We start from the raw sequence: 21384 nt of genomic DNA, 5'->3' as shown, positions 1-21384 counted from the left end.
TGTTTTTAATTCCCTCCAGATATAACATTCCACACAGTGGCAGCTACATATGACCTTGCTAGTCCTGTTCCCACAGACAAGTTGTCTGTTTTTATTAATAAGTTTGCTGAGAAGCACTTTTAAAATCTTAGTCAAGGGAGGCCCAATGCCTGTATTTAAAATCTAACTGCTTCTACCCAGGGCAAATTACACTCGTTTTAAAAGCATGATTATCCAAGCATCATTGTGCATTGCGTATCAGTTACATAATAATAATAATACAAACATAAAACTACAGTATAACTAATAATACTTATTTCATTTAGTCCAGTTAGTTAGTAGGGAGACTCAGAAATTAAGATTTCCCCCTTTCTTACACTTGTGAAACATGGCATCGGTCACCTGGGTGATGCATCTGTGGGTGGCCGACTGCGAGATCCTGCAAGTGTCTGTTGCAGATCTCTGGAAGGAGCCTGAGACGACGAAGTTGAGGGCGGTGGTGACTTTGACAGCCACTGCTAAGGCAGGTCCTCTGGGCAGCAGGTCTTGTTCCAGCAAGATACAAATGTCTGCGACGACCTGGCCCGATAGCCTGAGCGTCTTGAAGCACTGCTGCTCAGTCATGTTGAGGAAGCTCATCCTCTTCTGCCTATATACCCTGTGTTGGGGGTATTGCCTCTGGCGATGTGCAGCCCTGTGCTGACCCTCTCTCCTGTGGAGCATCAGGTCGTTGAGGAGAAGTCTGCTGTTGTGGTTGCTGCTGCTGTTGTTGGTGCTGGGGCTCATCCAGGATATTTGTAGTCAATTAACTCTTCCCCTTCATCTGTCTGAGCAGGGATGGGCCCACAGCATACCATGCAAATAGCTGAGAAACTCTACACCCAAGGGTATATCAGCTACCCTCGAACAGAGACCACCCAATACTCAGAAAACTTCGACCTCAAAGGAGCCCTCCGACAGCAGGCGAACAATCCCTACTGGAGTGACACGGTTGGTAAACGAGTGACCTTTGTTTAAAGGGTAAGGGTGGAGGGGTTACTTCAGTTTCTGATATTTGAATTTCCAGCAGGAGTACTGCTGGCACAGATTTTTTCAGGTATTATTTGTTGTTTTGAAAACATAGCGTTTTAAAAAAAAAAATAATGGCATTAAATTTTGTAAATTTTCCAGGAAGGCATAGGGGAGCAGCTTATCTGCAGATTGAAAACTAAGAGGGGTGAGTGTGTCTGTAGATCAGGGAGCAAGAGGGGGTGCAGTGTGTCTAGTTCAGGAAGCAAGAGGGAATGAGTGTGTCTAGATCAGGGAGCAAGAGAGGGTGCAGTGTTCCTGCACTCGCCAGCCAAATTTAAATGAGGCCTGGACCTCAATGACTGGAGCCGCTTCGCTGCCGGATTGGACGGCCGATCAGCGCGCTCTGTCGGTCAGTCCCCCAAAAGTCAAAGTAGATCCCTCTGTATCTTCGCTGCTCCTATTCTGCCTCAACGCTGTCTTTTTCTCTGCCCTCCTCTCTCTATTAGCTCAGCAAGACAGCCGTACACCAATTTATTGTTGGTTGTACCATTTATCACAATTTTTATTAATTTGCCAAATGAAATTGACAGGAAACTAATTGAGGAAAAAGGGGGAAATCTTTTCTTTGGCAATCATGGAGGGTTAAATATTTTTTGTAGGTGAAGGCATTACTCGCTGAAGGCATCAATCGTCCTCGGAAGGGTCAGGACGTTGGCGACCATCCTCCCATCACCCCGATGCGTTCTGCTACAGAAGCTGAATTAGGTACAAGCCTTTAATAGCTTTATCATGGCAGAAGTGTCCAAACTATGGCCTACAAAGCCCCGGTAATATTTGTGCTTATTCGTGAATTATTTGTGAATCTTATCTTATTCGCGAGATTCTCCTCGTTGAATTTCATGGGCCTGGAAGTTTGGAAAGGGCTGCTCTTAGTGCTGTTGCCTCATTGGTGGATAAATCCTAAATCGCAGCACCAGATCTACGCCAATTAAAGGGAGCGTTGATTTGGGGCCTATGAGGTTCTCTGGTTTGCAGCTAAGTGGCTCATAATATAAAAAAGCATAGGCACTCATAGATTAATTGAATGGGGCGAGTTGCTGTTCTGTAGAAAATGAAGCACCAAATGATACCATGTGGCCTATATGGTTTATTTTGAATCTTGTTACGAGATGTACTGTTAGAACTGTTGTATCCCTGCCTCTAGCTGAAGGTCTCTTTACGGTCTGCAGAATAAGTGAAATCTCTAAAATGACCCTCTTTCTACCACCACCCTTCCCCGCCACCCACAGTGGATAGTTCTGCTTTGTTGACCTCCCAGGAGTTTGCCAATATTGAAACATGGTTTGGTTGTAGTAGCACTTTCTTTCACTTTCTCTCAGCATCTTTTTTGTTCCGCATCAGCTACTGCTGTTGTGAAATCAGGAGAGTCACTGACAGCAACAGGAAATGCCAAATTATATGATAAAAGATATTGTGCTGAGTTAGCTGGCCTCTGCTGGAGTGATGATGGATGCTAACATTGGCCAAGTTGGGAGGAAAAATTCACTGCAGTTCCTGCTCCTGATTGTTACCAGGGGCCTCCTGTTGGAATGTGTGTGCGTGTTGGATAAGGACTAGATCTCCAAATTGTGGGAAGGAAATGGAAAAGGAAATCTGCAGTCAGATTAGAAGGATGAGTAGGAACGGCAAAATTACTGTTCTGGGAGATTTTAATTATCCATTTAATCGATTGGGACAGCGTGCTAGTAAATGAAGAAAATGGAATGGAATTCCTAAAATGTGCACAGGACTCCTTCCTCAAGCAGTATGTTAATATGCTTACAAAGTAGGGGGCATTGCAAGATCTGGTTATGAGTAATGAAATAGCTCCGGTAGATGAGCTAAATGTGGGTGGACGTAGTGATTGCAATATAAGGTTTGAAATTCAACTAGAAAGGGAAAAAGTCAGTACGAAAACTAGAACACCAGATTGAATTAGGGCAGATTTTTAGAAAGATGAGGAGCGAGCTAGCCGAGGTAAAGTGAAAGGAGAAATATGCACACAGTGGGATGCTTTAAAAGAGATTGCATCTGTATAAAATAAAAATATTCTATTAAAAATATAAGGGAACTATTCGTTTTAGGGTGCCATGGATAAATAAAGAGGTTAAAAACTATTTTAAAATCCGCCGGGGACCTAAGGGTACGACAGGAGTTGGAGTCGCAAACAAATGCCACTGTGGGAAGGGCTGGGGCAAGAGAGACCCGAGGATTTCTTCCTGCTCCTCCTGGCTCCAACAGATTCAGATTCTTAGCTTGGCCACTTCTGGTTACTCTGCTGCATCCCGACAGGTTTCTCTGGCAGGTTTGACACCGTTGTGAAAATCACGTCGCAGCACCGATTTGGAATTTAAATTCGGCCCTCACTTGCCTGCAACGGGAGCCTCGGCCAACTTCAAAGTCGATGGAGATGAGATGTCACTGGGTGGGAACAGTGTGGCCTCAGGCCGGCAAGTAGACTCAGCCTGATCTTCATTTCTTTTGCGCCCCCCCCCCCCCACCCACCGCACATCATTCTCGCTGGGCGATGGAGGGCTAAAATCGACCCCAGTGTTACTAAGGTGATGCTTTTTGGTTAAAAACAAATAACTGCAGTAATTATACTCTAAATGGAAGTAGGCCCAGTGCTGTGGAAGAGCAGAGCCTCTTTTGGGTACAGGTTCACAAAACATTAAAGGCAGAATCTTGGGTTGAGAGGGCTGTATAAAAAAAGAAGGCAAATGGAATTCTATTCCAGAGGTATAGAATATAAAAGCCAAGAGGTAATGTTGAGCTTATATAAGACCTCAGTTAGAGTACTGTGTGCCGTATTGGGCTCCATGCTTCAGAATGGATATTGAGGCTTTAGAAAGGGTACAATGCAGATTCACGAGGATGCTGCCTAGTATAAGGAAATATAAATATGAAGAAAGACTTGAAAAATTGTGCCCTTTTTTTGTTGGAACAATGCAGATTACAGGGTAATAAAATAGCGTGTTTAAAATTATGAAAGAGTGGGACAGAGTAGACAGAAGCAAGGGTCAAGAACAAGGGGCCGTAGATACAAGATTAGATGTAAGAGATTTAGAACAGAGGACAGGAGAAACTTCTTCAGAGTTGCAGGGTTCTGGAATTCACTTCCAGGGTTACTGGCTGAGACAGAAACTATGTTGTCATTCAAACGTAGATTGGATCAGTGGATGAAGGAAAACAGGTTGAAGGGATGTAATCTAATGGCACCAGTGGGCTGAAAGTTGGCTATTTTAGCTGTAAACACTTCAGAACCATCATTGTGCAACATCACAAGCCAAAACATGATAAACACCTAGCCTAGATATATCTTGTAACATTATTGGAGGGTGATACAACCTTCTAACAGATCATTTATGATACTGAACTAGGTCTTGTGTGTTATAAGTAGATGAATGTGCTGTATGTTCATATTGAAATAGTTATGAGAGATTTTGCAGTTGTAATGACGGCGAAATTATCAGCGTTCGCCGTCATTACCCTGTGAAACTGACTGGCGTCCACACATGCACAGTTAAACGGGGAAATCCAGAATTTGCTGTTCGTGGTTCTCTGCTCCTCCACAGGGTGTGCTGTTGAAATCCCCGCAGACGGAAATCTTTAGAAATCACTTGATTTGACGTGACCTTCCATTTTTTACGCTCTAATCTCGCTGTAAAAAAAACCCAGAAAAAGTTAAGCCTATTGAATGAGGTGTAACTAGATTTTTAACAAATGTAAGAAGTCACAACACCAGGTTATAGCCCAACAGCTTTATTTGAAATCACAAGCTTTCGGAGCGCTGCTCCTTCGTCAGGTGAAGTGGAGAAATGCATAAAGACACAGCTTATATAGTCAGAGAATCATGTCAGATGTTTACAGGTAATGTTTCTGTGGTAAACCACTGTTTGTATTCCTGTTTGTCCTGTTTGTATTCCACTGTGTACATGCCTGGACATGCCTCGGCTGACTCCTCCCACAGGTCCTAGTATAAAGGTGACTGCTCCCCAGCCCTTGGTATCCTGGACCGGTCGACCACTCGAGGCAGACCTCCATTCTGTTGTTAATAAAAGCCTTTGGTTACTCTTCTAACTCTCAGTCTTTTATGAGTAATTGATAGCGCATCAGTTTCCAACTGCCATTTATCACACCTCGGCAGAGAGATAATCACAGCAATCAAAGGTGTGAATGGTGTCCAAACAGGTCAGTCAGGAAAACATTACATCAAAGAACAATGAGGTGGGGTCACAAGGGGTCAAATATTGCAGATGCTGGGGTCTGTATGAAAAACAAAAAAACAGACAAAAAACATTTTTTTTTGCTGGAAATCACAGCAGGTCCGGCCGCATCTGGGTAAAGAACTGGTTGTCGAAGGTGAAGACATTGTGGTCAAGGATGAAGCGAATGAGTTGTAGGATGGCGTCTGGAGATTGGCTGTTGGTGTTGAGTACTGAGGCTGTCGCAGCTCCTTCGACAACCAGTTCTTTACCCAAACACACGGAACAGCCATGGGGACCAAATTTGCACCCCAATACACAAACATCTTCATGCACAAGTTCGAGCAAGACTTCTTCGCTGCACAGGATCTCCAACCAACGCTATACACCAGATACATCGACGACATTTTCTTCCTATGGACCCACGCCGAAGAATCACTGAAAAGACTACATGATAACATCAATAAGTTCCATCCCACCATCAAACTCACCATGGACTACTCCTCAGAATCGGTTTCATTCCTGGACACACGAATCTCCATCAAAGACGGACACCTCAGCACTTCACTCTACCGCAAGCCCACGGACAACCTCACGATGCTTCACTTCTCCAGCTTCCACCCCAACCACGTTAAAGAAGCCATCCCCTATGGACAAGCCCTGCGAATACACAGGATCTGCTCAGACGAGGAGGAACGCGATGGACACCTACAGACACTGAAAGACGCCCTTGTAAGAACGGGATATGACGCTCGACTCGTCAATCGACAGTTCCGACGGGCCACAGCGAAAAATCGCATAGACCTCCTCAGAAGACAAACACTGGACACAACCAACAGAGTACCCTTCGTCATCCAGTACTTCCCCGGAGCGGAGAAACTACGCCATGTTCTTCGCAGCCTTCAACATGTCATTGATGACGACGAACACCTCGCTAAGGCCATCCCCACGCCTCCACTACTCGCTTTCAAACAGCCGCCTAACCTCAAACAGACCATCGTTCGCAGCAAATTACCCAGCTTTCAGGAGAACAGCGACCACGACACCACACAACCCTGCCACAGCAACCTCTGCAAGACATGCCAGATCATCAACACCGATACCATCATCACACGTGAGGACACCACCCACCAGGTACATGGTACATACTCATGTGACTCGGCCAACGTTGTCTACCTCATACGTTGCAGGAAAGGATGCCCCGGAGCATGGTACATCGGCGAGACCATGCAGACACTGCGACAACGGATGAACGGACACCGCGCAACAATCACCTGGCAGGAGTGTTCCCTCCCAGTCGGGGAACACTTCAGCAGTCAAGGACATTCAGCCTCCGATTTTCGGGTAAGCATTCTCCAAGGCGGCCTTCGAGACACACGACAACGCAAAATCGTTAAGCAGAAACTGATAGCCAAGTTCCGCACCCATGAGGACGGCCTCAACCGAGATCTTGGGTTCATGTCATGCTACATGTAACCCCACCTGACGCAGGGTCATCCAGACTCGAGTCGACATTGGCTTGTTCTCTCTACACAGATGCGGCCGGACCTGCTGTGATTTCCAGCAACAAAAAAAAAAAAAATGTTTTTTGTCTGTTTTTGTTTTTCATACAGACCCCAGCATCTGCAATATTTGACCCCTTGTGACCCCACCTCATTGTTCTTTGATGTAATGTTTTCCTGACTGACCTGTTTGGACGCCATTCACACCTTTGATTGCTGTGATTATCTCTCTGCCGAGGTGTGATAAATGGCAGTTGGAAACATTACCTGTAAACATCTGACATGATTCTCTGACTATATGAGCTGTGTCTTTATGCATTTCTCCACTTCACCTGACGAAGGAGCAGCGCTCCGAAAGCTTGTGATTTCAAATAAAGCTGTTGGACTATAACCTGGTGTTGTGTGACTTCTTACATTTGTCCACCCCAGTCCAACTCCGGCATCTCCGCACCATAGATTTTTAACAGCCTACTAAGTCATAACTACTGCTGAACCACCTCTCTGGCCCTGAAAAACTAATTTTATATTTGTGGAATGTCAAATTTCTCCATTATGATAAAAATTCCATGGGTTTTTAATATCATAAAAATTATTTATTTTTTAAGTTTATGATATTTCAGCTTCTACCTTAATCCCATGTGTATGCCCCAATATTTATTTGGCTCTCTGTAAAATAATTAAAAATGAATGATAATCAGTGTATTTTTCTTATTGGTTTGCTGTCCATGAGAATTCTTCAATGTGATTGGCTGCATAGCCTGCTTGATTACATCACTTGGACGCTGGAGATCCCCTATAGGTGACGTCAGAATGAAATTAACATCGGGAAAGATGAAATCGATGCCACAGAGATCGCTACATCTTTGTGGGCAGCTTTCTTCGAGGTCACTTCGCTGCTGACCGCAAAATCCAGGCCATTGAGTGTATTGGATTCTGGCAACACAATCTATCTGCTGTAGGACTCTGATATCCATTGGTGTCATCCATTCTTGACGTGTTGTGTTGTATAAATGTATCTTAATTGTAGCTTTTTCACAGTGAGGAACAGAAACGCATCATTGTTGGATGTGGTATTAATTTGTGATCCAGAATATTACTTTATAAGAACATAAGAAATAAGAGCAGGAGTAGGCCACACAGCCCCTCGAGCCTGCTCCGCCATTCAATAAGGTCATGGCTGATCATCGACCTCAACTCCACTTTCCCGCCCGATCTCCATATCCCTTGGTTCTCCTGGAGTCCAAAAATCTATCTGTCTCCGCCTTGAATATACTTATATTGCAAGATTATACCAAAAAGAGACAGGTTCAAGATAATAGGCAATTTAGGACTGACATCAAGAAATTCATCACACATTGTGTGGTATAGACTTCCGGATAAAGCAGTGAAGGCGAAAACCCTGAAATCATTTAAGACGCACTTGGATATTGCGGCGAGTTTTGGATCTCTATGGACAGTTGAATTAAGATGGGCCAAATGATCATCATTCTGTAATTATCTTATAATCTTGTGACTTCAGGAGAGGAGGAGGGGTGAAAATTGGCAGAAAAAGGACAAACCCAGGTTGGAGCTTACCTACAGCTGAACTGGTAATTGCGTTCTCTGGTGTGGAAGTGAGCGATACAGGAAAACCCAGGTTCGATCCCTGGTCTCTGCTAAGTTAGTTGATAGCTGAGGTGGTGACGGGTGCGAGCTGCAGTTGACCTCTGCGATAGGAGGGCAAATAAAACAGCAAAACTTCCCACTCCTGGGTGTTTTCCAGCGATTTGTGCTGGAAAGGGTACAGCTGAGAACCTTGTGCTTGGATCACTCGCTGAAACTCATTCTCTAGGCTCTTTGATGAAGGTTGGTCCCTTGGCTGAGCACCTTCCCACCCCCATTCATGTCTAAAGCCCTCATGGTACCATGTCTACGCAACAATGGCTGTCGTAGGTTGCTCCTAAGCAGCAGTTTTAAAGTGTAGTATACTTGTAACAAGGGGTCACTGAGAGATACGGATTGAACAGGTACCTCTGTCCTTTTGTTTCATTTCACAACACTTCCAGATGTGTGTGTCTCTGTGCAACAGCTGCTCAGTAGCCCTTAGATGTGCAAGGCCTGATTTATAGGAAAATGGATGGAATTATGGAATTTGATCCCCAAAACACCAGAAACAAAATGCCACATTGTTTTTTTTCAAAAGATAATTTTATTTCCAAATCACCCTAATTGTAAATGGATGTAATTTCAGAATGCAATCTCCAAAAATCAGTGAAAATCAGAGAACCTCATGAAATAGAAATGAAATTTCACTTATTCAGTCTGTGGTAGCTTATGATTCACTGGCATAAATATGATTCAATACCATCTCCATTTTATCCTTTTCAAAATCCTTTTGTTGAGAACCTATTAAAAGTACAGATAACTTTAGAAGAAATTATTTGTCTGTAATTTGATGGAAAGGTTTAGGTTCAGAATAAGTTTCTAACGATTGTGCTTGTATCAGAGGTGCAGAAGCGATGTGACTGATATATTGGACAGATCTGAATGGGTTTTGTTCACTATTCCTGTCCATTGGGCTCTGGTTTTCCTCTGACCTGGTGTTTTATTGGCTGCTGTTCCAGGTAGTGACGGCTGGAGGCTGTACGAGTACATCACCAGGCACTTCATCGCGACAATCAGCCACGACTGCAAGTACCTTCAAACCACCATCATGTTCAATATCAATATGGAACATTTTGAGTGTACAGGAAAGACTCTGATTTCACCTGGTAAGAGTGGAACGCTGGTTAATGTTTACTCCGCAACTCCACTGGGAGGGGAGGGTGTATATTGGAAAGCGCTCAGTAAACTCATCACTGTAACTACACCCTCCTGTCAGAGGTGGTGCTGCCACAGTTTACAGTGGGTAGGGGTAGTGTCATTCCAGCCTAAGTTTACATAGGCAGTTTCCACTGTATATGTGGACGAACAAATTTATAATGGAAAAGTTGACAGAAAGTATGCCTCGACGCAAGATTTTAAATTTATTATAGACATGTACGCTCTAATTTTTAATGCACATTGTTCTGTGGCTATCTCCATTCTCACAGCGCCTTAATACTACAGTAGGGAATCAAATTATTGGAATAGGCACTGCCACTGACCAGGACTGAGTTCTTCTGAAGTGTAGAAATGGCAAAAACTTTAAAAGTTACTAATTGCTAAGCCTTTTAGGGCATTTTTAAAGCTTAATTAAATTAACTTGGTCAAAAACTATTGCTTGATCTTTAATCAAAGGAAATTTTAACTGGGAATAAAATGCAGTGCAACTCAGAAGCCTTTTATTACAGATGTTATTTTGACTGATTTTTCATCTTCTCTCAAAGCTTTTGTTTGTGGAGGAGGCTGTTAATTAAGGAGAGGTTAGAGAGTCTGTTAATTAAGGAGAGGTTAGAGACTTGTTCAATGTTCCTGGGTGTGTTCCAGGCTGTGTATATGTGACTTTGTTGTCCTACTCCAGGTTACACTGAGGTGATGCCATGGCAGAGCCTGGCAGATGAGGAGACCCTTCCAGTCTGTGAGCGAGGCGATGTGTTTACTGTAGATGAGGTTAAGTTGTTGGAGAAACAGACAAACCCACCTGACTACCTGACAGAGGCAGAGCTCATCACCTTGATGGAAAAGCATGGTATTGGTAAGTCAGCCTTGTATATACCCTACCACTGGCCATTCTAGCCCATTTTTAGATTTTAAGCAATGCCTCTGCATTTTCTGGGGCATATATCATGGTGCAATGTATCGTTTAACACCATTGTGTAAATATTCTCATCCTGTGTGTCAGAGGTAAAGTATAGTGATAAGTGGAGGGGCCTGAGAATGGTAGATAGTTTACAGTACAGCAAGCAGGAAGGTAGTTGTTTTATTTAAAAATTTTGCCACAGGGTCTTTGGTCCAGCAGCACACCAGACAGAGGTTCTGGTGATTGTAGTGAAGTTATTACAGCACCTCAAAATAATAAAGTCAAGAGAAATCCAAACACTCACAGCCGCAGTGATAATTTCAGCCTCTCAGTCCCAGCACTAAATTCAACCTCTGATCCTGTGCTCTCTCCCTTAAGTTAGTGTACTTATTGCAACCTCTGGTCCTGTGCTCTCTCCCTTAAGTTAGTGTATTTATTTCAACCGCTGATCCTGTGCTCTCCCTTAAGTTAGTGTACTTATTTCAACCTCTGTCCCTGTACTCCCTTCAGTCCCAGCACTAATTTCAGCCTCTGATCACCGGTCTTCCCCATCAGTTCATATACGAATTTCAACCTCTGAACCTATGCTCTTCCCTCTTCAGTTAGTTCACTAATTTTGTCTAAAAGCACGCTCTTCCCCCTTCAGTTAATGCACTAATATCAGCCTCTGATCGTGTGCTCGCACCTTCAATCCCAGCACTATTTTCAGCAGGTAAGAATTGTCCGGCTCAGAGCCCATACTGTTGAGCTATTTCATTTCTGGAAGTGGACCCATGTGTTTTGCTTGCATTTTCTGTTTTGATATCAGATGTGCTGCATTTGCAGAATTCCTTTTTTCCTTCTCTCTTTCTCCATTTTCCAGGATTTTCATTTATTTCAGATTTGCAGTTTTTTTCTGTTTATTTGACTGACAGATTCTCAAAAACAAAATGTCGCAAAATAGTTTCTACTAATTTATTGCTTGCGTAACCTGACTGTCTGTGTATGGAGGCTGATGCACTTTAATAGAGTGAGGAAAGTGAAACCTACTATTGGTAACCTAACATTGGTTTAGGGTGTTTGGTACTCTTCCGTAATACAGCAACTAAATCTTTATTCACTGGCTGCTGACCATTTTCAATTAGACGTTATACTCTTGTAATGTTTCTTGTCTCTTTTTTTGCTGAACTCCCATAAATCCGTGAGTACTTCACTGTCCTCATAATGCGAGAGATGTTGGAGCAGAAGCTGTCTCATTACAAGCCTGCACAACACCAGTGCCTGATGCCTGAAAACAGTCTCTCCTCTGCCTATTTATTTTATAAATCAATCTTTATCACATTGCCCATTTACTTACAATTTTTAAAAGTAAAGCCCACACGCAGTCCAGGAAGATTCCAGGATTGATACTGAGTTAGCTGACCTCAATGGGGTGAGAGGTTGAGGTGCCACATTTGGCTTCAAAGCCCCTGCGATAGAAAGGGGACAAACATTTCTGCTTCTGATTACTCTCCACCGACCCATGGTGAAAAGTGCACGTGTGTGGACCAATGTTCCCGCTAAGCCGTGCGGCCGCGCTGGCTGCTCATTGGCTTTTCCGTTGTAGATGCCGCGCGTGCCCAAAAATTTGAATGGGCAGTGCACTGGGGGAGGTAGGCCGCGCAGGAGGCAGTGCAGATTACGGGGGACATTAGTGTGGACGTCGGGTGATGGCCGGATCAGGTTGGCTGTGATGCCCTTGTAGTTGATTAGCCTTCCAACACGCACTGTCTGGGCTCGTGCATGAATAGGTGAGGGGCCGAAGAGCAGCCGTCACGCGTGGAACCATATCCCAGCAAGAGTCAGCACCTTCAGAAGAGAATGGGAGAAAATACTGAAGGTTTAAAAAAAAAAAAAAAAAAATTAAAGCGGTAGCACTAAATGTGCCTCGTCTTCTTCAGGCAAAGTATTTTCTTCAGAGCTGCAGATAGGATTCGATGGAGATGTGAATCACTTTTGCTAGACCATGTTTGGTGGTAATTATCAATTATTAATATTCTTTCAGATGGTCTTAACTTATCCCAAAAGACGATAAAGTCATTCTTCTTGGGGACTTCAATGCCAGGGTCGGTCGGGATTACCAACTATGGAAAGGCATCATAGGAAAAGAGGGCATCGGAAAGTCCAACTCAAACGGACTACTTCTTCTCACTAAATGTGCTGAGCACAACCTCATAATCACAAACACTTTCTTCCGACAAAAAAACAAGTACAAAACCTCCTGGAGGCACCCCCGCTCAAAATTGTGGCATCTCATTGACTATGTCATTGTACGGGCAAGGGATCGTCGTGATGCCCTGGTCACTAGGGCCATGTTCAGCACTGATGACTGCTGGACAGATCATCGCCTTATCCGAGCAACTATGTCCCTCAAACTAAAGCCCAAGATACGTGCTCAGAAGAAGCAGTTCCGGCCAAAATTAAACATTGAATGTCTTGAGGACACTGCCATACAGCAGTGCTTTCAGGATTCCATCAGGCAAAGTCTTACAAAGGAATACCCACATGATACTGGAGAACATTAGGAACTGCTGAAAGCCACTATCCTCAACACCTCCCAGAACATACTCGGTTTCAAGTCCAGAAAACATCAGGACTGGTTTGATGAGAACGACTCAGAAATTGAGCAGCTCATAGAAAGGAAAAGGAAAGCTTTCTGCGCCTGGCAAAACAACATCAGCAGCAAGGCCAAAAGAGAGGCTCATGCTAGAGTTAAGGCAGATGTCCAGCAGAGAATAAGGGAGATGAAGAACAACTGGTGGTCTCAAAAGTCCCTAGAAATACAACGTATGGCTGATACTGGGGACTCCAGAGGCTTCTTCAGTGCCACCAAGGCAGTTTTCGGACCAAGCTACCGTGGCTTAAACCCCTTACGCTCTAAGGACGGTTTAACTCTGCTCAAGGACAAGGAGGCAATTGACATAAGATGGAGGGAGCATTTTCAAGAACTGCTCAACCGACACAGTAGCGCAGATCTGGAGTCCATCAATCAATTACCGCAGAGACCAGAAAGGGAGGAAATGGGGGCACCCCCAAGCATTGTAGAAGTGCAGAATGCCATCAGGTCCATGAAAAACAACAAAGCTGCCGGTTCAGATGGGATTCCAGCAGAAATCCTTAAAAAAGGTGGCCCTGAGCTCCTGACACACATACATGCCTTCCTCCTAAAAATATGGCAGCAGGAAGAAATTCCACAAGATCTCAGAGACGCTTTGATTGTTACTATCTTTAAAAAGGGGGAAAAGTCGGTGTGTGGTAACTACCGAGGTATCTCCCTTCTTCCACAGGAAAAGTGCTTGCCCGTGTCCTTGCTAACAGACTTTTGCCGTTATCTGAGGAGGTGCTTCCGGAGTCGCAGTGTGGTTTCCGACCATCCAGAGGAACAGCTGATATGATCTTCACAGCACGTCAATTACAGGAGAAATGCCGTGAACAAAAGCAACCACTGTTCATAGCTTTCATAGACTTAACTAAAGCTTTTGACACCGTCCACCGCCAGACTTTATGGCATATCTTGTCTAAGCTTGGTTGCCCCGATAAATTCATCTTAGTCCTGAGGCTGCTACATGACAACATGTCCGCAGCAGTTCTCAGCAGCAGCGGTTCTATTTCAGAGCCCTTTACAGTTGAGACAGGAGTAAAACAGGGCTGCATCATTGCTCCAACCCTTTTTGCAGTGTTCATCTCAGTTATCCTCCATCTCATCGGCAATGATCTGCCCACCGGAATTCAAATCCTTTACCGTACTGATGGCCGACTTTTCAATCTCAACAGGCTTAAGGCCAAGAGCAAAGTCTCCATCACTACCATTATGGAGTTACAGTATGCAGATGATAACGCCATCACAGCTCTTTCCGAGCATGATCTACAAAACACCTTGAATGCTTTTTCCAGAGCCTACAAACTTCTGGGCCTCACCATGAATATAAAGAAAACCCAGGTGCTCCACCAGCCATCACCTAATCAGCTTGCAACTCCTCCCTCTATAAAGATTGATAATAACACCCTTGAAAATGTCAACACCTTTCCATATCTTGGTAGCCATTTATCCTCCAAAGCTGACATTGATTCTAAAATCCATCACCGCCTGAGTTGTGCAAGTGCAGCCTTTTCTAAACTGAGGAGGAGAGTCTTTGAAAATCATGACCTCCAAGTCCAAACTAAAATTCTTGTATACAAAGCCCTCATCCTTCCCACCCTTTTATATGGAGCTGAAACCTGGACTACGTACAGTAGACATCTCAAAGCCTTAGAGCAATACCACCAACGCTGTCTATGCAAAATCTTGAGGGTCAGCTGGGAGGACAAGCGTACCAACTGGAGTATACTTGAAGAGGCCAATATCTACAGCATCACTACGCTCATCATGCAGCATCAACTCCGATGGATTGGACATGTCATTCGCATGTCAGACTCACGTCTCCCAAAACAGGTTCTGTACCCCCAGTTGAAGGAAGGGCAGAGGTCTCCTGGTGGTCAAAAGAAGCGTTACAAAGATAACATCAAAGTAATCCTTAAAAAGTTCCATATCGATATTAATAACTGGGAGGAAATCGCACTGGACAGAGACAATTGGAGAAAATGCATCCACAACGGTGCCGCACTACATGAAAAGAATCTCCAGCGTGCCGCTGAGGATAAACGCCAGCGCCGTAAGGAGAGACAACAACTTAAGACCCATACTCCAGTCACTACCAATAGTCTTACATGCCCACACTGTAGTAGAGTCTGTGGATCTCGGATTGGCCTCCACAGCCACCTGAAGACCCACAAGTAGATGACTGATGAAGGACATACCATACTCGAATTCGAGTGGTCGCCGATGATGATGATGATTCTTTCAGATGGTCTTAATTTGGCTGTTCATTGAACTGCTCTGAGCATTTTGCCTTTGGGTATTACACTTCCTCCTTTTTGTGTGCTTCCCTTGACCTGAAGGTGAATTGCAAAGCCAAATGAAAAATAACAGTCGGCTTTAATTCTGACGTGTATGTCTCTCATCAGAACTATAACAGCCCTGAGCGGATATAGCTAACATTTTAGTGTCTAGTTTTACAATGTTGCCTTTTGAGTCCGGGGATGAAGCCAGCACCGGACCGGGGCGTGTCTCTAATGAGTTATAAACTTTTGATCGCCAGTTTTCCCTCCATAGCTGACTGAAGAGAGGGAAGAATAGAAGCTGAGCAATTGCAGTCGTGAGGTGAAGGCCTTTTCTTGCTGCAGCTGGTCGCATATCCAGTACAATATTTATAGCTTATGCAGCAGCAAGCTTCACAGATCCAGACTGAAGCTAAGATCTCCCTCTCCCTACCTAACAGCACTTTGTAGACAACACAAAATAGTGTTTTGTGGATGCTTTTGACATGAGAACAACTGCTACACAGGACACGTTTCTCTCGAGATACATCTGGTTTGGCATTTCAAGTCTACTACCTATAGTAGTGATGGCATTTGAGAGACCTTCACGAATTTAATTTGATAACTGTCCTGTTACCAAATGTATTGGAGCTGAGCATCCTGTTAACAGTTCGCAACCATTATTACGGGTCACTGTCCCGCTACCAGTGTCTGTTATCAGGACTGACTACTGTGTTACCGGAGCAAAATACTGCGGATGCTGGAAATCGGGAAATAAAAACAGAAAATGCTGGGAATACTCAGCAGGTCAGGCAGCATCTGTGGAGAGAGAAACAGAGTTAACGTTTCAGGTCGACGACCCTTCATCAGAACTGGCAAAAGTTAAGCGATGTAACAGGATTTAAGCAAGTAGAGAGGCAGGGAAAGAGGGAGGAAAGAACAAAAGGGAAGGTCTGTGATAGGGTGGAAGGCAGGAGTGATTAAATGACAAAAGGGATGATGGTGTGAGCAAAAGGGAGTGGAAATGGGACCAGTGAAGACACAAAAAAGATGGGTCTAGAGAAGTTGTAAATGGCAACAGCAGAATTATTAACAGCAGCTACTGTCGAAAACAAGGGGAGTAGTGGTTATAATCTGAAGTGGTTGAACTCAATGTTGAATCCAGAAGGCTGTAAAGTGTCTAATCAAAAGATGAGGTGCTGTTCCTTGAGCTTCATTAGAACAGTGTAGGAGGCCGAGGTCAGAGTGGGAGTGGGATGGAGTATTAAAATGACCAGCAACCAGAAGCTCAGGGTCACGCTTGCGGACTGAACGGAGGTGTTCTGCAAACTGGCTCGGAGACGGGAAGCGGAGGGTAATGGTTGATGGGTGTTTTTGTGACTGGAAGGCTGTTTCCAGTGGGGTTCCGCAGGGCTCAGTACTAGGTCCCTTGCTTTTTGTGGTATATATAAATGATCTAGACTTGAATATAGGGGGTATGGTTAAGAAGTTTGCAGATGATACTAAAATCGGCTGTGTGGTTGATCCTGCAGTCTACAGCTTCCTTCTTCAGTAAGATATCAATAAATTGATCAGGTGGGCAGAACAGTGGCAAATGGAATTCAATCCGGAGAAGTGTGAGGTAATGCATTTGGGAAGGGTTAACAAGGAAAGGGAATACACATTAAATGGTAGGACACTGAGTAGTGTAGAGGAACAAAGGGATCTTGGAGTGCATGTCCACAGATCCCTGAAGGTAGCAGGCCAGGTAGATAAGGTGGTTAAGTAAGCATATGGAATGCTTGCCTTTATTAGCCGTGGCATAGAATACAAGAGCAGGGGGGTTATGCTTCAACTGTATAAAACACTAGTTAGGCCTCGGCTGGAGTACTGCGTGCAGTTCTGGTCACCACTTTACAGGAAAGATGTGATTGCACTGGAGAGGGTACAGAGGAGATTTACAAGGATGTTCCCGGGAGTAGTGAATATTAGCTATGAGGAAAGACTGGATAGGCTGGGTCTGTTTTCCTTGGAACAGAGGAGGCTGAGCGGAGACCTTACTGAGGTGTATAAAATTATGAGAGGCCTAGATAAAGTGGATAGAAAGGACCTATTTCCTTTAGCAGAGGGGTCAAAAACCAGGAGGCACAGATTTAAAGTAATTGGTGGAAGGTTTAGAGGGGATTTGAGGGGAAATTTCTTCACTGAGGATTGTGGGGGTCTGGAACTCACTGCCTGAAAGGGTGGTAGAGGCGGGAACCCTAACCACATTTTAAAAAGTACTTGGATGTGCACTTGGGATGCTCTAACCTGCAGGGCTACGGACCAAGAGCTGGGAAGTGGGATTAGGCTGGATAGCTCTTTGTTGGCCGGCGCGGACACGATGGGCCGAAATGGCCTCCTTCCGTGCTGTAACTTTCTATGATTCTATGAAAGCAGTCACCCAATCGGCGTTTGGTTTCCCCAATGTAGAGGAAGCCGCATCGTGAGCATCGAATACAATGTACTAAATTGAAAGAAGTTCAAGTAAATCGCTGCTTCACCTGGAAAGAGTGTTTGGGGTCCTGGACGGTGGGAAGGGAGGAGGTAAAAGGGCAGGTGTTGCATTTGAAAGACCTTCACACATTTAATTTGATAACTGTCCCGTTACCAAATGTATTGGAGCTGACCATCCTATTAACAATTCTCAACCATTATTGCGGGTCACTGTCCCACTACCAGTGTCTGTTATCAGGACTGACTACCTCCGTTCAGTCCGCAAGCGTGACCCTGAGCCTCCGGTCACAAGCGTGACCTTCCCTTTTATTTTTTCCTCCCCTCCTCCCTTTCCCTGCCTCTGTACTTGCTTAAAACCTGTTACATCTCTAACTTTTGCTAGTTTTGATGAAAGTTCAACGTCCTGAAATGTTAACTCTGCTTCCCTTTCCTCAGGTGCAGCCTGACCTGCTGAGTATTTCCAGCATTTTTTGTTTTTATTACTGTGCTACCAGTCCTGGCTATTAAAGGGCCTCATTGTTCCATTACTGACCCTGTCCATATTGGGGCTGATCATCCTGTTATCGTCCCCATCAGTTATCAGGGTTGACTGTCCTGTTACCAACTCGTCTGTATCAGAGTTTACTTGTTGTCTGGGCTCACCATCCCGCTACTACTATCCAGTATTGGGGTTCACTGTCCAGTTACTGTCCCCATCCATTATTGGGGCTGACCATCCTGTTACTAACCCCTTTCCATTATTGGGGCTGACCATCCTGTTACTAACCCCTTTCCATTATTGGGCTGACCATCCCGTTACCAACCCTTTCCATTATCGTGACTGACTATCCTTTTACCAACCCCTTTCCATTTTCGAGATGTACTGTCCTGTTACCACCCAGTCCATTATCAAGGTGGGCTGTATCTTTACTGACCCTGTTTGTATCAATAACCTATCCAGTTCATATTGGGACTGACTATCACATTGCCAACTGCAACCATTGTTGGAGCTGCCTGTCCTGTTGGCGACCCTACCTTTTTATTGGGGCTGATCATCTCATTACTGACCCTCTCTTTTATGCAGGCCGACTAACTCTCTGTTATCAGGGCTGATCGGCCCATTAACAAACACGTCTATATCTAGGTTGACCATTCCATTACCAACCAGTCTGTATCAGAATTGACGGTCCCATTATCAATTTATTTTGTACAGGGTTTACAGTCCCATTAATCTGTCCATTTTTGGCAGCTGGCCATCCCCATCCATATTCAGGCTGACTCCTCCATTAACAATCCAGTCTGTAGCAGAACTGACTGTTCCTTCACCAACTCTATCCATTTTGGGGGATAACTGTCCCACTATTAACCCCTATCCATATCAGGGCTGATGGTCCCATTATAGACTCACTACTTATTCAGAGTAGATGGAACCGGGTAATGATATTCATATGTCACATTAGGAGTCTGGTTGGATCGAAGTTGTGAGTTTACCTGGTTTGCTTCCAGAATATTCACCCTGGTTTTGAACTTCCAAGATCTCCCAAGTTGCTACTAGAGGTGGTATTTGCGTTCCGGAAATTTTTAGTTTGTCATGCAGCAATAAAGTTAAACATTCTAATTTCCTGATGTTACTGTACTCAAGAAATTGAAGATCCTTTTGGGAACTGAAAAATAAATAAATTGATTCTTGCTTAATATTCACTGCAATAAACATAACATTCATTGCATAACATTCATTCCATTTATCTGCTGTGCTGTGAGTCACACCTACAAACACACTCCAGTGACCTGTTAGTGTTGCAGATAGCATCAATGCATAACATTCATTTCATTTGGAATAACAACAGAAAATGCTGGAAAAACTCAGCAGGCCAGGCAACATCCGTGGAGAGAGAAATAAAGTCAACGTTTCGGGTCGAAACCCTTCTACAGAACCTTGAATTGCCTGCTGTGCTGTGAGTCACAGCTATAAACACACTCCAGTGACATGTTTGTTTTAACAGATGCTTCCTGCAACACTATCAGTGCAATTGCTCCAATGAGATAAGTTGATTGGAAAAAATCAGCATAATGTCAAAAATGCAATTGCTTTTCTACAAACTGTATAATAAACTTTATGAAGAGTCTCTAATAATACAAGCTCTTTTTTTATACTGAGTTTAAAGAATGGAGTTTTAGTTCAGATCAGTTGTACTTGGGTTCGGAACTCCCAGACTCCCAAAGAAAGCTTCAGGAGACGTGTTTGAGACCAAAGGCCCCAAGCCTCCGCTCTCGAAAGTTGAGTTCAAAGTGTTTCTGACGTGAAAAAGGGCAAAACTTGCAACAACTATTTGAACAGGGAAGATTACAAAGGAGGTTTTGTAATTTTTTAAAAAGAACCAATTTATAATTGCCCAGTGCAAAGTCCTTGGCCAGCTTGCTGTGTTTATCTCTCTCTGGAGGGCAAATCAGGTTCTCCAGTGGTAACCAGGTCAGCCTATAAACATCTACATAGGATATACGGCACAGAAACGGGCCCAACCAGTCCATGCTGGCGTTTATGCTCCACACGAGCCTCCTCCCATCTTTCCTCATCTAAATCTATCAGCATAACCCTCTATTCCCTTTTCCCTCATATGCTTGTCTAACCTCCCCTTAAATGTATCCATACTATTCACTTCAACCACTCTCTGTGGTAGCGAGTTCCAGATTCTCACCACTCTCTGGGTAAAGAAGTTTCTTCTGAATTCCCTATTGACTTTCTTGGTGACTATCTTGTTATACTCTTCCCCACAAGTAGAAACATTCTCTCTGTACCCACTGTATCAAATTTTTTTCATAATTTTAAAGACCTCTATTAGGTCACCACTCGGCCTCCTTTTTTTCAAGAGAAAAAAGACCCAGCCTGTTCATCCTTTCCTGATATGTATACCCTCGCATTTCTGGTATCATCCTTGTAAACTTCTCTGCACCCTCTCCAGAGTGCCTCTATATCCTTTTTATAATATGGCGACCAGAACTGTAAGCAGTACTCTTAAGTGTGGCCTACCCAAGGTTCGATACAGGTTTGGCATAACTTCCCTACTTTTCAATTCTATACATCTAGAAATAAACCCTAGTGCTTGGTTTGCTTTTTTTTATTGATTTGTATATTTGTACTCTGAGATCCCTTTGTTCCTCTACCGCGCCTAGACTCACACCCTCCAAGTGATGTGACCTCCCTATTCTTCCTACCAAAATGTAATTATATGCCTATTCTGCAAGTTTATTAATGTTCTTCTGTAATTTGTTGCAGTCCTCCTCAGTATTGACTATCCCCCCCCCCCAATTTGGTGTCATCCGCAAATTTAGAAATTATGCTTTTGATTCCAAAGTCTAAATCGTTAATGTAAATTGTGTTCAACAGTGGTCCCAGCACTGATCCTTGTGGAACACCACTACCCACCTTCTGCCACTGTGAATAGCTACCCTTTACTCTCTGCTTTCTTCCTGAAGCCAGCCAGCAATCCATTCTGCTACTTGTCCCCTGACTCCGCATTCTTTGACCTTGTTCATCAGTCTATTATGGGATACCTTATCGAAGGCCTTTTGAAAATCTAGATAAATTACATCTACTGCATTACCATCGTCTACTCTCTCT

At 44.0% G+C, this 21384-nt stretch overlaps 1 protein-coding gene across 3 annotated transcripts in view; it reads left to right on the top strand.

The window, feature by feature from the left end:
- Positions 1-21384, top strand: part of top3b (DNA topoisomerase III beta) — a 79264-nt gene that overhangs the window by 39731 nt on the left and 18149 nt on the right. For all 3 annotated transcript variants that reach the window (XM_085961993.1, XM_085961994.1, XM_085961996.1), the window contains exons 9-12: positions 815-969; positions 1650-1755; positions 9340-9486; positions 10218-10391. In XM_085961993.1, the coding sequence (XP_085818119.1) occupies positions 815-969; positions 1650-1755; positions 9340-9486; positions 10218-10391 (582 nt within the window). The remainder of the gene's footprint in view (positions 1-814; positions 970-1649; positions 1756-9339; positions 9487-10217; positions 10392-21384) is intronic.

The sequence above is a fragment of the Somniosus microcephalus genome, chromosome 19 (assembly GCF_052327205.1).
Source record: "Somniosus microcephalus isolate GS21.2 chromosome 19, FLI_Smic_1.0, whole genome shotgun sequence".
Lineage (NCBI taxonomy): Eukaryota > Metazoa > Chordata > Chondrichthyes > Squaliformes > Somniosidae > Somniosus > Somniosus microcephalus.
This window is presented reverse-complemented; position numbering and strand designations above follow the sequence as displayed.